The 17,448-nt window shown below is 42.8% G+C and overlaps 1 protein-coding gene across 2 annotated transcripts in view; it reads right to left on the reverse strand.

The window, feature by feature from the left end:
* The window catches only part of bcl3 (BCL3 transcription coactivator), a 23,671-nt gene continuing 6,223 nt past the window's right edge, over positions 1 to 17,448 (reverse strand). For both annotated transcript variants that reach the window (XM_086112881.1, XM_086112880.1), the window contains exons 5-12: positions 16,376 to 16,487; positions 11,818 to 11,926; positions 5,489 to 5,690; positions 4,074 to 4,162; positions 3,901 to 3,978; positions 2,947 to 3,114; positions 994 to 1,096; positions 1 to 262 (exon numbers count right to left, since the gene is read on the reverse strand). In XM_086112881.1, the coding sequence (XP_085969007.1) occupies positions 144 to 262; positions 994 to 1,096; positions 2,947 to 3,114; positions 3,901 to 3,978; positions 4,074 to 4,162; positions 5,489 to 5,690; positions 11,818 to 11,926; positions 16,376 to 16,487 (980 nt within the window). In that variant the 3' untranslated portion in view covers positions 1 to 143. The remainder of the gene's footprint in view (positions 263 to 993; positions 1,097 to 2,946; positions 3,115 to 3,900; positions 3,979 to 4,073; positions 4,163 to 5,488; positions 5,691 to 11,817; positions 11,927 to 16,375; positions 16,488 to 17,448) is intronic.

Below are 17,448 nucleotides of genomic sequence, written 5' to 3' on the forward strand. Positions count from 1 at the left end.
TCCACTCGATAAATACTGTGTGCAAAGGCGCTGCCCTTTTTTTGTTGACTGCATCCCTGTATCCAAGTTTGGTCATTTTGCCTGGTGGTTTGACGCTCCAAAGGATAGCGTAATTACCAGTTTCGATGCACGAGGACTCTGTGCTAGTAAAATGGGTAGGCCAGCATTGGCGCGGTCCTTGGTGAGTGGGGGGCGGCGGAGGGTGGGATGGGTGGTGCCATCGAGGGAGAACACTCTCCACTGTGGCTTGGAGATGGGGAACCTAAAATTGAGAGAAAAAAAAAAAAGCAAATAAATAAATCAAAATAAAAAGCACAGTTGTGATTGGCAGGGGGAGGGTTCCATGACAGGCAAATTTTAATGCTCAAGGATCGAATAAGATTTTTCATATGAACAGATGTGGCAGGTTGTTTATTATGGTAGATTTAATCAAATACATGTGTATTTTAATCCATTTTAATTTTTGTATTTGATGTGAATTTTTGTCTTTTTTTAAAATTTCACTCAGATTTTTGTAGTTGATGTAAGATATATTTAAATAATGCAGATTTCATTTTTTTAACATATATACAAAAATTGAATGATTATTTCTAATTGATTTTAATTATGACTCATTAATGTGAAATTAGATTTTTAAAGTATTTTCTCATACCTGCCCGGTATTTACAATTTTATTTTATGTCATACTAATTAGCTTTTATCATGCTAATTTAAAAAAAATCGTATTTTATTTAATATTATTTTACTACTATGTAAAAATTTCAGATTTTAACTACTTATAGTAAATCACTGAAATTATCTTATATGATACATAAATAAGACATGAATAAATACATTTTAATGAGCCAACTTCATTTAAAAAAAACATCTAAATAAAACAAAAATATTCCAGGACTCGTGATCATTTTAAATGCTTATTGGGTTGGATTGAAGAATGGAGTGCATGGGCCATAATCTGCACTGTGCAGCTGTATTGAATGAAGTTTCTCCTACCGATGCTCATCAAGTTGCTGCCGTGCGGCGACGCTGACATGTCGTCGCGTTGATCTGGAATTCGTATGGGTTTTGAGCCCCTACCTCGCAAGATGTCTGCTATCTGCAAAAGAATACAAATTTCTGCAGCCTCTGCTTTTCTTTTTCCAGATGCATTTATAATTCGCGCGATCTCCATCAAAACCCATTCATCCATTTTCTCATCCTGAGGGTCAAAGGTTAGATGGGGCACAACACCCTGGCCTGGTTGCCAGCCAATCACAGGGCACTTCTAGGCAATCAGGTACTCATACTCACACTAACAATTATGCCACCGTGCTTCTATCCCACAAAAATATTCCAGAATAGCTCATTAAGTGTAGAACAGTGACTGGATGAAAGTCATGAGCATGCTGCAGTATTCATATTTGTCCCCTAGATGGGAGGATAAACTAATTTGATTCTAACATTGCAATGGTTTGCTTTGCCAATCCCATCACTTTAAAAAACTGAATGGAACTGAACCCATCGCATCACTGATTAGGAAGTAAAAGTACTGTGTACTAAAATTAAGTGCAGAGACTTGTGTAAGCACGCGCTGGTTAAAGTATAAGCACTGATTCCTATTCCTTTTCTTAAGTAAAAGCACATCAAATGCAGAGTGAAATATATTGAAATACAGTAAATGTATATACTGTAATTAAGAGTAAAAATCGACAATACTTATTTTAATAACTTTGCCCAACTAAAAAAAAAAAAAAAACAATAAACCTGCACACAAAATGCTTTCCCTCTTTTATTAAATTACATATTGCCCAGAAAACTCACAAGACACTATCAAAACACTTTCTCACAATTTTGTGAATTTCGAATCAAAAATTTGCTAAATTAGCTAGCGGGAAGAACTGAAAAATAAACACCTTACTTGTTGGTATTTGTTTTTTCAGATTAGTTGGAGAATCTTCAAACACAAAAGCGAACCAGACACAATGCAGTTGCTAACCAGATCAGACAATTCTTTTAAGTGAGGCAGAGAATGCGGAATAGCTTGCTTCTCTGAATCTGTTGTGTCATCGTTCATGCTAGCTGGCTCGCTTCATGGAACGTCGCTGTTGTCCTTGCTTTTTCATCCTTGTAAGGCAAACCATGAAGATCTCAGTGGACATTTTGAGGCTATTTTGGCTAAGTAAGGAGTAGACATGACAGATATCACCTTCTAATGTAGGAGGTAAAAGTAAAAAGACGTCAGAAAAATAAATACTGCGGTGCTGGTGCTAATTAGCATACATGTTACTGTGCTTTCAGCCTTTAAGCAACATATTGCAGGCAACATGTAGCCAGGCAGTACACCAGAAAAGTACTTATTGATATATTCATTATCCTCCGCATTGAATGACAAATGTTAGTGCCGTACCGAGGAGCTGAGAGAGGAGTGAAGATGTCTGAAATGAAGCCTTATGAATTTCACCTGAGTTCAAGACATCACATGCTTTGTTGCAATATGGGTTGGCTGCTGCATGCTAGACTGCCCGAGAACTTAAGCGTTAATCATACCAACACCTCATGGTACAGGAGTGTGTCCGTCTGTCTTATACTGCCCCCAGATGGCCAAGGTGGGCACACCATTCAACTGATGAATCGTGACAAAAACGGTTTCATTGTTTGCATTCATGTCATTGATGTACATTTTAAGAAAGTACAATTTTATGAAGTGCTATTGATCCTCATTTTTGTTGCTGATTTTTTTTTGGGGGGGGGGGGTTGAAATAGCATTCCCATTCATTTCAGTGGGGAAAATACGATTTGAGATAGCCTTGTTTTGAATTCGAAGTGTTGTCACAGAAATTACTTTGTAAACTTGTTATCTCAAGGCGCCAATGTACTTCATCACTTCCTTCCACTAAAAACGTGCATGCACGGAAACTTTCCCTGAGCGCACCGGACCTCCACCGTGGCCTCATCGTTGAAGCTTACCTTTTTGTTCTTGGCCAGCATGACAGGCGTGTCGTTGTGGTAGTTCTTGAGGCTGCTGTCGGCGCCGTTCTTCAGCAGCGCCCGCACAACGTCCGCCTGGCCCCGTGCGCAGGCGCTGTGCAGGGCTGTGTTGCTGCTGTATGACGGCCTGTTCACATCACAGCCGCTCTGCACCAAGCGAACAAGGAAACATGTTGAACTCGGGTGCACATTCGTCGTTGGCCTCCACTATGTGCGTGTTTTGTTTTTTTTTCATTCAATGTTTTTTTTTTTTTCTCTGTCCTTCCTTCTGAATAATGCCTGGTCTATGCGTTTTGGTGGGCAACCCTCTCTTTGCATGTCTGTTGTGGTGCCACGCAATTTCAATTTAATTGTGACGGATTTGATGGTTCTCCTGGGGGTCATCAAATATTCGGGTTTATTTACTTGTTTTTTTGTTTGTTTGTTTGTTTGTTTTAACCCAAACATGATTTTTACTCCTCAACAACTTGATCTATCATTCTGGTGTTTGCATCTTGGCCACCTAGGGGCAGAACAAGACAGACATAAGAATATCCTACAGTGGAGGCTCAGTTCCTCTCTCTGCTTCTCAGTAGGGCAGTACTAGTCGTCATTCTTCACAGAGGATAAATAATATATGGCTGTGGGTGTTGTTACATGGTCTATCTGCATGTGTTGAAGCACCATTTGTGTTCAGATACCTGCTGCTTAGACGGCAACAACACCACCACCACAACGCCACACAGATGCCAATTTTAAATGCGTTTGCCTACGGTGTTTCCTCATTTAGCGTTCACGTCGCGGGAGACAGTTTGGAAGCCAATTAAGGCCTTTTTTTTTTTTTTTTTTTTAAATCAACAGTTAGCTTCATGTGGTCATTTTAGAACCAAGACGTTTCAAAGCCAGTCTTTCATCTGAAGCTGAGTCACAAGGCATCCCACACAATCTGTTTACCTCAATGAGGAAGCGGACCATCTCCGCATTGTTGCTCTCCACCGCGAGAATGAGGGGACTCTGGCCACTCTTGATGTCCTAATGAAGTTGGTGCGGTAAAGTCATCCGTCTGACGCAGGCGGGATGAAATGAAAAGAGCCCGACGAGTCATTGATCGCAACGAACGGACTGACCATGGTGTTGACGTCAGCTCCCGCTGCCAGCAGCATGGCGGCTAAGTCTCGGTGTCCGTGTAGTACGGTCACGTGGAGGGGGCTCAAACCTGCGGAGGGAGTTCAAAGGGGCACAGTGTGAACAGCTGAGCGAGAGATGCACATGGATTGTGCGGTGAAACAACAACAACAACAACAGTATTTATAGAGCACTTTCAAACAGCCATCGCTGCATACAAAGTGCTGTACAGGGAGCAATTTAACATGCACAATAAACAGTAAGACAAATCGGTAATAAAGGCTGTAGAAAGCACCAAACAGTAAAACCAAGAACAAATCTAAGTCATGCTGAGTCGAATGCCAAAGAATACAAGTGAGTTTTGAGGAGGGTTTTGAAGATGGCCTGAGGAACCCGCAACATTTCAAGGCATTTATTTACAACCAAAAGAATTTCAGATGTTTAAAAGCGTAGTAAAGAAAAACGACTCTTTAAAACACAAAAACACGATTTTGAAAAAAAAAATTACAGAAATGCTTTCATATGTATAGGTGGGAGGGGGGGGGGGGGGCTGTGTTTTTACCCCGGATTTAAAAGCATTTACACGTGTGGCTGACTTCACTTCTGTTGGCAGCTTATTCCATTTGCGTGCAGCGTAACAGCTAATTGCCGATTCACCATGTTTGCTTTGTACTCTGCGTTGCACGAATTGACCCGAGTCTGCTGACCTCAGAACCCGACCGGATTTATATTCAATTTGCATTTCTTGAATGTATTCAGGACCTAAATCCTAGCGCCTCCTTAGCACCTGAGGATCTCGGAACAGTCAAAATATCACTTTAACCTACTTCTATGACACCCATTACACTGGAAAAAAAAGGTGTGGTGAATTCACTCCATTTTGCTTGGCGGTTTGTCGATAACTGATCCAAGGGCGTTTGCTTTTGTCGCCTTTTAACAATCCTTCGAAAATGTCCAAGGCAAACAAACATCAGCATAGTGAGCGATGGCCCGACTGGTGAACACTTTTTTGGGGTGATTTTCATTTACGTTAAACTATCGGAACACCTCATGGCCCAAGAGACAAATAACAAGGACGCTGCATAGACGCACATAGACAGATACGGTAGAGGTCCCTCTTAGCCAATGGGATGCCAGGATGATGCTCGGTAATAGCCAATGGCAGAGCAGCTATAAATGTGTTGCGTTCAGGAAACTCGGAGCTGCGAGAAGTAGCCCATACTGTGTTTTTACCTTTCTTATCTTGAAATTTCTTTCGTAAAACAAGAGGCAATATTTTCCTGTCGAGACGGTTCGTATAAAGAGACGTCCCTCAGTAGAGGTACCACTGTAATTGGTGGCTCTTGTGTGGATTTTGCGGGCATCATGTACTTCACTTCCTCATGCTACTTTGAGGATCTCACGAGCGCAGCGTTACCCTGAAAGTTTTTCATCTCCAGGCAGGCGGCAGACGAGGGCAGCGAGAGCACCACAGAGAGACACGCTGGATGGTCGTATTCGCAGCAGAGGTGCAACGCCGTCTGGCCGTTGCGGTCCAACGCCGAGGGGTCTGAGCCGGCCCTCAGCAGCGCCTCCACCATGTTGGCTTGCTGAGTGATCACTGCCAGGTGAAGGGGAGTCTGTCGGAGGGGGGAGGTCATAAATATTTGGAGGTGCACCGAAAAAGTGACGTTTCACAATACACATCACATTTCAATGTCGTCACGACACACCACACACGAAAAGACACAAAGTGGAGCCAACGCCTGATTGTTACGCCCATTGAAGAAACCAAAACGGCCAGTGCCCCTGTAGCACCGATTCTGGCCCCCCCCCTGCGGCCCCCCCTCCGAGCGCAGATTACGCAGTCGTGCCGAGTCGCCGAATCGAAAGGTGGAACCAAAGTGCGTGATTTAACATTCTAGTCGGACCCTTTAGTGCGCTGCGCCATTTAAAAATGAGCGGGAAAATGAGAAGCAGTCCGCAGAGAAGGAAATTACCACGACACGAGTGCTATGCGCGTGTGTGTGCGCGTGTTTGTGTGTGCGTGCGTGTGTGTGTGTGTGTGCGTGTGTGTGTGCGCGTGTGTTTGTGTGTGTGTGTGTGTGTGTGTGTGTGTGCGCGTGTGTGTAACTTTTTTAGTCTCCCTTTTTATTTAAAATTTTATTTAACAGGATCAATATATAAGACATTGCCTTTTAAAATTTGGATAATTATATGCATGTAAAACATCTAGCTTCAGTGTATTTGCAATTTTTGTCCCCTGGCTTGAATATTCTCAACAGACGTATTGTTACGCTTGCAGACATTTTAGCCCTCCTAATACTGTTTTTTTTCTCATCACTGTAATGTTATGACTACAATTTCAAAGTCTGAAGAAATAAAAAGTCAAATAAGATTTCAAATCTGTCTTTTTAGCCCTGGGTTGAATGTGCCCCCCCCCATCAAAACCCCTGGCCCCAGCCCGGCCCCCTCAGTGAAATTGATCCAGAACCGCCCCTGCGTGTTGTCATTGTTACATATTTATTAAGAGCGATTATGATGAGCACTTCATGGTTCTGGTTGTCAATAAACGTCAGCGGCCTACAGTATACAGATGACTTAAGATACATTCTCACAGGATATCGGTCGGGAATGACTGGCATAGAGAAATACTAAACTGAATGAATCCACGAGGGATCACTGGAGCAATGCGGGATATTCCCCGAGTGTGAGGTCAGCGAGTGTCACGCTGCCGATAAACATGTCGACACTGCCCAGCAAGGATGCGCGTGTTTAAATAAAGCGAGCGTTGCACACAGGGAAGTGGACTTTCCACTCATATTTGGACAGGTTGCACAATAAATAGCAACTGAAAAAAGACACACATGAAGTTTCACTTTTGCTCTTTGATTGACTTATTGGAAGTGGGTGTGGACTTTTAAACCATAAAAGTGAGGACATCTTGCGCTTATGTGATATTTTAGTCATGCGTGCGAATGTTTGCCAGTTACCTTGAAAAAGTAACTTGGGTACTTACTTGACTTTAAAAGCAATATATCGATTGCTTCCTTTTAATAAGTAACTAAGATAACAAGTTACTGTATTAGTTACATTACAGAGGTGGCGACAACCCCACTTAACAATAAATTGACGATCAATTTTGCGAATAACTGGCAGTAGATTTTTAACAGTGACGTGAAAGAATAAAGTTTCTCTTTTAATTCAATAAAGACACATTTTTTCAAGTTAAAATGTTTTTTTTTCTTTCACTTCAGATGACCAGGCTACTCGTTTTACATCAAGAAATTGTTTCTCTCCAGTTCAACATATATATTTTCTAAGGCAGCCTGACTTATTTAACTGTTAATACTGTAACGGCAAAATGTAATTTGGGATTTTTCTGGGAGTGTTTTTGAAGCTAGATGACACCTGGTCAACAGCACGGAGTGTAAAACATGCCTCAATATTTTTCTGTAGCGTTGTCGTGGCTCAGGGTTTCAGTAGCGTGTGGGACAATGTTCAAGTAGAAGTGTGTGATAGCGGTTCAACGATATCGTGCGTGTGTGTGTGTGTGTGTGTGTGTGTGTGTGTGTGTGTGTGTGTGTGTGTGTGACAGTGTTTCAGTTAGGTGAGGGAGACACTTTTCAGTCGTGTGTGTGTAAAATGTAATCCTGAATTAATTACCAATTGGTTGACAAGCATAACATGCAAACTCCATACAGGATGACCCGGATTCAAACCCAGAAATTCCCTCCTATCTGTGGTGCAGACGCACTACCCACTGGGGCCGCTCTGCGTGGGGGGGTTGTGTTTGTTTTATTTTTGGCGATACATGCTCAAATCTTGTATTTTCACTGCAAGGGGAAAGGGGACGACTTTTGAGTTAAACAATCAAGTTAAAAGACCGTCTTTATGGACTTCGCCCAATTACGCCGTTGTCCGTCATTTTCCCTGAATCTTGTGACTCACTCATCCACGCACATGTACAAGCACACACAGAGTCATATATTTACAGTATTCCTGAATGCGTCATTCCTATCGAACAGGAACCGACCCATAACCTCTCCATAATTAGGCCTTCGAAGCAGACCTTCCCGTAAAAAAAAAAAAAAAAAAGCCTCGAGAGTGACTAAAACAAAACTAGGGCATCGATAGGAGGAAGTGTGCGTGCGTGCGTGTGGAACAAGGAAGAGCAGGAAGGCAGGATGGCGAGGGAAAATCCCTCATCTTTCCCTACGTACTCTGGCATTCCTCAGAGATGAGTGGACCATGAAATGCCTCTCATGCCACGCCAAGCAGATAACTGCAAAGAGCTCATGCTTTCCTGCTTGCACACAAATAAACATGGGGGGGGGGGGGGCTGATAGCGTCACAGCGACTTTGTGTTCGAAGTGCTGTGAGAGCGCGAGCGAGTGAGAGACGAGAGAGAGAGAGAGAGAGAGAGGAACAGGGCGACGTGCAAGAAGGGAAAGTCCCCGCGAACCACCCTCTGAACCTCAGGTATGTTACGAAACAGCCTCGAGCAAGACGAGGAGGGGTTGGGCGAGGGGGGGGGGGGGCGGTCACGTGACTTCTCGGAACAACGATATCAAAGTACACATCAACAGACAGATGCTTGGCGTGTGCGTGTACCAAAACAAAGAAGTGAATCTCAATCAATATGGCGTTGTTTTTCGTTTTTTTCTTTTTGTATGTGCCATGTTTGCCTGCTACGCCACGGCTCACAACCGCCCTGCCACATCGCTGATTTCTGGCGTGAAATTTATCGACTTGTTTATCGCTAAATATATTGTACAAATCTATGGCTAATAGTGATTTTTTTTGGGGGGGGGGAGGGGGGTGCTGTCCACTAATACGCTTACAATCTCTCATGCCTTAGTTTGTGGGAAAGGAGAGCCACAGTCGTCATGCAGCTTTCCACCAGTGAATGCCACAGGAAACCAGTAAAACACAAAGCTCATGAACACGGCAGCAGCTGACAGCCACAGCTCACGCCTGGACACTCGCACGCAGATTCGGTGACCTCACACGACACCCAATTAGGCTCCACCTCTTATCGGTACATATCGAACACACAGATACAGTCGACCCCCACTATTGGCAGGGAATAAGGACTGGCCCGACCCACTAATAGCAAAAAAAAAATTTTTTTTTTTAATAAAATCTGCCTTCAGGCTCGCGTTGTGAACACCGCTGCTCGGTTTGTTCTCGTTTGCAATGCGAGCCCGAGGGCGGTTGGAAGTCAATTCCAATCGACAGCAGAGAGCACCCGTATTGTTTTGTGTTTTTTGTTATTGTAAAGTGTCCTTGGGTGTCTTGAAAGGCGCTTATAAATAAAATCTACTACTACTACTACTACACTATACAACCAAAATGGCGGCCCCCTGAGTTGCGGCATGGTTCTCTGGGCTTTTTTGTGGGTCTATTCTTGACTAACATACCTTCAAAAATTCACATAGGTGCAGTTTAAAATTTGGTAGCAGAAAAGAAAAACAAGCTATCAACAATGTGTTTGTATTTAGAGAACCTCTGAAAATGGCCAAAATAATCCTAAAGTGTTCTGAGGTAAGCAGACTTCGGGTCAATTCAAATTGAGTTATCTTATGTACGAAATGCGTTGTCTATAAATAAAGCTGGCTGGCCTTGCCTAAGATGGCCACTAAAACAAAAATGGTTCTCGACACTTTTTCGTGAGTCATCCCAGGAGAGACAGGCCTACCAAATTGCAGTTGTCACTCACGTCGCAGTCACAGCATTCTTATGTGCATGATAATCAGCGCAAAGTCGGCGTGGCCCCCCCAGAAGGATTTGGGCGCACATACCGAGTGTGTGAGTATTAAACATCCGTCATGTTCTCTTTATTCGGCGGCATTCGCGCACTTGCAGTATCGTTTATGACGGACACCGATAGTATCACTCTTGTCAAAATGCTCCATGCACTCCAACCACAGAAACTCTGAAGTATTGGAAATATTCTCTTCTTCTACCTGTTGCTCTTGTATAAGACACACGAGCATGAATGGATAGCGCCTGGCCAGAAAGTAAACACGGCAAACTTTTTTAAAAGGACGTGTGTGCCGAGATAGGTACTGTAAAGTGCGGGTGTGAGGCAGGGGGGGGGGGGGGGGTTGTTTAGGTGCAGGGGGGCAGACAGGATATCGCACAACTTTGCAGCGATGAGAAAAAGATAGCGCTGGTGTTATTTCTGGTAAGTGGGACACCTCGGTACGGTGAGTCCCCCCCCCACCCCGCTCCCCCGGGGTATGAAGTTCTGCACGCCTCGGGAGACTCGACAAAACCTTAAAAAGAATTAATTTGTCTTAGTGGCAACTAGCACAAATGTCGATGTAATGTCATGTGCTACGGTCCGTGCAGCATATCATGCCCCGTCTGGAATAAATGTCAAGCCAGAAACACGCCGATGGATAAAAAGTGCACTAAGACGTGGACCGTAAATTGGTTGACAAGCACATCAAAGCTTAATGGAAAGGATTTATTCAAAAGTACTACTAAGTGTACTGAGTCCAGTCAGGACAAAGAGTGTACTAGTAAGAAATCAAATCAAATAAATTGACTACAAGGTGCAAACGGCTTGCCATAACCGCCGCAGATTTTGCAATTCATAACGTGGAATGAAAAAGCTTTTATTAGTAAGATTTTGTATTTAAAAAAAAAAAAAAAGCACGATGATTATAAGAATATTTGTGCACTGAAATGACGTTTTTTTGTCTTTTTTTTTTACATCCAAAAACGTTATGTAGCAGCATTTTGAAGTTTCAAGTGACAGACATGACATGGAGGGGAAAAAAAAATGTAAAAATTGCGGCCGCAGTGTCGGTGCACATAAAATGCTAATTTGTGGCCACAAAATAGGTACAGTAAAACGAGCGCACAGTATCATGCCATGAACAAACTGCAATCGGGAAACTGCTTTCGTCCTTTACCAATTTTTTTTTTTTGAGAAGGTACACTTGCTTTTCCCAGCTGTCCAGGAATAATATCGACACTATGAAGTTGCATTTTGCGCAAACCCTATACCCGTTTTGTTGCCACCAGAGAGTGTTTTGTGCTCGCGGTGTGAATACAATTGGCATTTCTTGGGGCTCGGTAAAAAAACTAACGTTGTCCGTGATACCTGAAAATTATTTGGAAAGATTTTATATGAAGAGCACAAATTTAGGAGCTACTTGAAAATGCTTCATTTTAGAATTTGTGTGAAAGGAGCGCAATGATAAGTAGGAAATTGATATTTTGGTGGGGTTGACATTTTTCAACTTTTTTTTTTTTTGGAGTCAGCTTTTGCCACCAATATGCTTATATTAGGGAGTTAAACGCTTCATTTTTGTAGAAAAATTGGATAGTTTTGGTGGTACATGCCGTTCATCTTTATCATTGCAGGGGCTTTTTGTCTTTTACAATGTGGTAAATCCTGGAAAAAAAAAAAGTAAATCCAAATCCCTTTTGATACTAAAACCGGGAAAGAGATCATGACCAAAACAAAACACGGGATCAAAAAAAAAACCCAACAAACAAAAAGGTGAATTCCATTGAATAATCACGAGTCATGAGAGAATGTGCGAGCAAAAACACGAGGCCGACAGGAAACGGTGCCACTTCCTCTTTCATTCTTTTCCATGTTAGGCGAGGCAGAGGAATGTGGTTTACCTGCTGTGTGGATGCAAGTTGCATCATGTTGCCCTGATGGGCGCTTTGATGATGATGATGATGATGATAAAATCCAACAGTGTGCGTGTACGATATGAAGAATGTGATGCGTTGCTTCACCTGTCGGAGGTTGTTGTAGATGTCGAGGCTTTTGCCAGCGCGCTGCAGCAGATCCACAAGTTGCCGCACGATGGCCAGCTCTCCTTTCACCACCGCTATGTGCAGAGCTCTGTAATAAAGACCACAATTAGGCGTCCATACGTATCTTTAGAGCGGAGCCTCCACAGACTTGTGTCTAAAAATCATCTTTTCCCATTGAAATGCATGAAAATGCCATTAATCTGTTCCAGAAAAATAATTTTTTTTTTTTTTGTTTTTTTAAATGAAGGAATATTGGCACACTATAATCTGCAAAGGCCACCAATCGACAAGGCAGCGCACCTGCACTGCCGTTATCTTTTTTTTTTTTTCTTTCACGCAGCCGCCAGCTTCCAGTAAGAGTCACACGAAGGGTCTTCACGTCACTTCCTGTCGTTACGAACAATGGCCGCATTCTTCATGTGGCCAGGCGGTGTAAAATACATCTATGTTAGCACGAGAAGGGGCTTTTCTTGCCAGACTGCAAAGATTGTGCAACAGGAAACCGTCGCCTTTTCTCGCGAAGATGTTCCGAGCGCCCTGAGCACAGGACACACCGGGGCATCGTCAAACGGTGAAGAGCGCGCCTTTGATGGAAGATACTTGATAGAAGCAAATGCGGTAACGGATAGGAAGCCTCACCGAGGCATGTGAAGTGAAAAAAGCAGATGTATGTGAAAGTCTGCAGCTGCTACTCATTCCTGTAAGTGACATCATCACGCACACGGCTTGATGACTTCTGTGTTAACAAAGGCTCAATTCTAACCTGCCTTAAAAGGAGACATTTACTACGATGCAGTTTTTTTTTTAATTCCCCGGTGTTCTCTTTGGATTACCCACAACGCATTGCTGGCGAACATTTCGGTCGGCAAGCCCTGTTAACAAAGCATCATTTGCCATTGGTGAAGCTTTGTGTGTGTGTGTGTGTGTGTGTGTGTGTGTGTGTGTGTGGAGGGTCATTAGTCTTCCAAAAGTCATTCAAAACCAGGATTTGATGCCCACCCAAAAGAAAAGCGATCCATGAGAAAACTGCCCATCTCTTTTTCACCGCAAGCTCTTGCCATGTCATGGTTAGCATTCTGGCAATAGCTTCAGATCCAAACACAGACGTGCTGTTGTTTCCCGTGTCTTGGTTAGTAGTTATCATAGAAGATAGAGTCATTATATAACACGTTGCCCTATTTGAAGGCTGAGTTGGACATCTTTTGTACGCCGGTCATCCAGGGTTTTTTCTTGGCTCGGGTGCAAATGACTGCACGGCCTGAAGTCCTCCGTGCATTTGGAGGCGTAGGCTAACGCAGAAGTGGCGTACAGTGCGCATCAATGTTGGTGTGATCAGATGACATTTTAAGATTCAATTTACACAGAAATCTAGATTTTTACAAATAATGCATGTACTTTTCTTGCAAATGTGTCTATTTCATTGACAGAATTCTCATCGAATCAGCATTTTCATCTTGGTAAAGGCAAGATTTTTTCATCGTGCAGATTTTGCAGCAGTACCTAATGCTGTGTCTATCCTGATCACCCGTACTGTACTCTGTACAGTATGTTGTCCCAAAACCGCGCTGATGGTGTTCTCTTTACTGCCACCATTGATTTGTCTCCTTTTCTCATAAGGTGAAACTGTGCTGAGTTCCTGGAAGTGGGGCAGACCACACGGCCACATGCAGATAACCCCAAAAAACAGACATCGACGTCACGTCTTATGCCTCCGTCATGCTTTAGACTTCAAGAGCATCTCAAGCAGGGGTGGGAAAGTGTGTGCTCAAGGTCTGAATCATTTCTTAAAATATGTCAACTAATTTAACTCAATAATTAATAATACAGAAGTATGATTAATGAACCAATTAATACAACGGGTACAAATATTATTGTGTGAATGTGTTCAATTTCGTTATTAAGAAGAACTCAATCAACCGACCATATAATGGAATGAATAACTTAACATTTAAGGGCCATAATGTGTCATTGAAGGGTAGTCTGGAGCCTTGACTTGTATGACAGTTAACATTAACCAGCACAGGACTCAAAAAGTCAGACTGTTGGGATGAGATGTACAAGTGCCACTGGACCAAACTGCATTACTTATGTATGTTTTTTATTGAAATTCAAGAAATTCAGTGCCATGCAGGCTTTGAATTCCTCCAGACAAGACAAAAGTGGCCTGAAGGAGAAAGTTCTTTTTGCCTCGCAGGACATAGATCTGACTGTCATCCAAATGCTTTCCCGAGATGGTAAACAGGATTAGCAAATACATTGGAAACAACAGGGGCCCCAAAATTGAACCCTGTGGAACACCAAATGACAGTGGAGCAGAGTGGGAGGCAGAGCAACCAAGGCTAACACAAAAGGTCTGGCCTGCCAAGGAGGATCCAATAAAACAAGACACGGTTTCCACTGTCATTCGCCAGGAAGATGTCATTAAAAACTTGGAATAGGACTGACTCTGTGCTCTGGACAGTAAAAGTATCGTGGTACCTCTTCTTCCGAACGTCTCTTCATACAAAATTTTCAAGTTACATAAGGTAAAAATAGAGTATGGGCTGCTACTCGCAACTCCGAGTTTCCTGAATACAACATACTGAGAGCTGCTCTGCCATTGGCTATTACCGAGCATCTTCCTGGCATCGCATTGGCTAAGAGGGACTTCTACCGTATGTGTCGATGCGTGTCAATAGATAGATACCACTTCTGAGAGAGAACATGATGAAAATGAGGGCAAAAAATGATGAGGACGCAGTAAAAAGTTAAATGACCATCATTTTTATTCTTTACTCTATTTTTTATTGTTTACATTCTGCACAACTTTCATTTATTATGCAATGATCTAATTGTAACGTATTTGTTGCATATTTTGATACATTTGTATGCTTTAGAAAAAAATTCATGTCAGAATTTTTTTTTGGGGGGGGGGGGGGGCGGACTTGGAACGGATTAGGGCATTTACATGGAAAACGCGTCTCTACTTACAAAATTTTCTAGTTCAGAAATTTCTTCCAGAACCAATTAATTTCATAAGTACAGGTGACACTGTATTTATTTATTTATTTTCAATGATCTTTGTGTTTTCTTTGACTGCAGATGGGTCTGGAATGTGTCATCAAGATAAACGGGGTATCACTCTCATTTATTTAATTTTAGTTTCATCACACGCAACTCATTTTTACCCTTGTACTTAAAATATCGCCTGTGCAGTTCGTTCAGTTGAAAAATGACAACGTTTTCACACTGGGGCGCTATAATCTCATTTCCATGCTTTCCCATGGGACGGAAATGGGATTTAAATGGATGCATAAATGGGCGCATGACCCGGGCCAAACAAAGCGAGGCCTCCTCTGACTTGGATGCGAGAAGAACGTGCGCACACATCAGAGAGCACACATAAGCATCATAGGAAGCTGAAGCTGATAGAGACAGACAGAGAGAGCGGTAAATGAGGAAGTAAGGAGCGGATGTTTGGTTTTTCGGGCCTATTCATTCAAAAAGGCCCAATTGGCGAGGCGCACATACCCGAGAAAAACCACACCGGGTGCTTGATACCTCACACTCTTGCTTTTAGCGACCCCAAGGACCCGCATTGACGTAAGCGGCGATGCACGGTAGCCATCACGTTGCACACAAACATCTTGTATATGCGCTTGCAAATAGCTCCTTGAGAAAAGCACGGTGGGGAAATTACAGCCGATACAGTCAGTCTTCAAACTATACTGAAAACATTTGTGACACAAGATTTTGAAATGCTAATCTAAGCCATACCCAAAGTGAAGGGTTGCGTGCTCCAAGCAGACCAGGAGAAACTTAGCAATGCTTTTATCTCCAGTAAGACTTGATTATTTTAACGGTCTCTGGCTCGACTCCCTCAAAAGAGCATCAAACAGCTGCAGCACGGCTTCTGACTAGTACTACGAGATCAAAAGATGCTACTCCAGTCCTAAAGGCTTTACACTTGCTCCCGGTCAGCTGTAGAATAGACTGTAACAATCTGTTATTGGACTATATAGGTCCTGAATACATAAAAGAAATGCTGATTGAATAAAAACCCAGTAGGGCTTTGAGGTCTGTAGACCTGAGTCAATTACTGGAGCCCAGAGTTCAAAGCAAACATGTTGAGGCATCATTTAGCTGTTATGCTGCATGCAAATGGAAAAAGCTGCCCAAAAGAGTGAAGTCAAATTCAAGTGTAAATGCTTTTCAATCCAGGTTGACAATGGTCTTATTTAAATATTTCAATCTGTTTCAGAGTATGATCTTTTCACAAATTTAAAAAATCAAATTTCAATGTTTTTGAAGTCTTCTGTTAATGTGTTTCAATGTTGTCAGTTTAAATACTTCTCGTCATTTTAGTCAGCTACTTTTGTTTTCTCCGCGTTGCCTCTGAATGCCATTACCTGTTGTGTCTTTAAATGCCTTTAGGTATTGCGTCTTTGCTTTCGTTAAGCACCTTGAGTTGCCTCGTGGATGAAATGCTCAATATACAGTATATGGAATGGCCTTGCCTTGTAATAGTGATTGACAACTTAAGAGTAAAAGCTCATACGTGTCTCCGTCTTCATCTTGCCGAGTGGCCAGCGCGACGCTCGTCAGCAGGTACTGTGTGTGGTGGAAGCCGAGATGGCCCAACTCTGGGTAGGCGTACGTCGAGTAGTGACCTGACAAACACAGCAGCGCAATCAGTGGTGGATTTGACTTGGGGCTGACCCTGTGAGATACTTTAGACAAAAGGGGAATCACTGACTGGACATTTTCTCAATGAGTCGTCGGTTGCATGAGCCCCTGATGACACGACAGAGGCCATGTGTCACGCAAACGTATAAACCACAGGAGGAAGTGCGGTTCGAGTAACACCGTGGGAATTTGGACCATATTCCATATTAGGTAGCCGTCACCAGCGCTGTTTCATGAGACCCAACGCAATTATTTTCACTGTACAAAAGATTACAGCCCTCATATGTGATTGACACGATGCGCATCATTTTAATGTTTATGATTTTGATTGTAGAGTGGACTGCGTCACATTGATAACTGCCATATATATTTTTGTCATGTGTCATGTGTAGGTGGACCTAATGATCTGTCCAGTGGGGGTCTAGATTAATATTGATACTTTATTGAAACCTTCCATTTTGGCTTCATCATCATTCTTATCAAGCTCTCACTGTGCCTTGCAACTTATGTTATATTGTGCTGATGAGCTGATCATTTGGATCAGGTGTGTTGCAGCAGGGACAGATGAAAAACACGCATGACGCCGGCCTTCGAGGACCGGACATTGACACCTATGCCCTAGTGCAGTGGTTCTTAACCCGGGTTGGATCGAACCCGAGGGGTTCAATGAATCGGTCTCAGGGGTTCGACGGAGCCTCTGCCATGGAGGTTAAGACACACCCGACTCAACAATGTCAATGACACGCCTGCTTGGCCATCACTGGCTGGTTCATTTTGTGCACAATTAAAAAACGTATACTTAATACTTCTACTAATTTTTTTTCTCTTTTTAATAAATGCATGTTTTTGTCTTGAATTTGTAAAAAAATATATATTTTTTTTTCACAAATGAAGAGTTCGGTGAATGTGCATACGAACTGGTTGGGTTCGGTACCTATCACAAGG

Source organism: Hippocampus guttulatus, chromosome 6 (genome assembly GCF_054856545.1).
Source record: "Hippocampus guttulatus isolate MCC_2025c chromosome 6, RoL_Hgut_1.0, whole genome shotgun sequence".
NCBI classification, from domain to species: Eukaryota; Metazoa; Chordata; class Actinopteri; order Syngnathiformes; family Syngnathidae; genus Hippocampus; species Hippocampus guttulatus.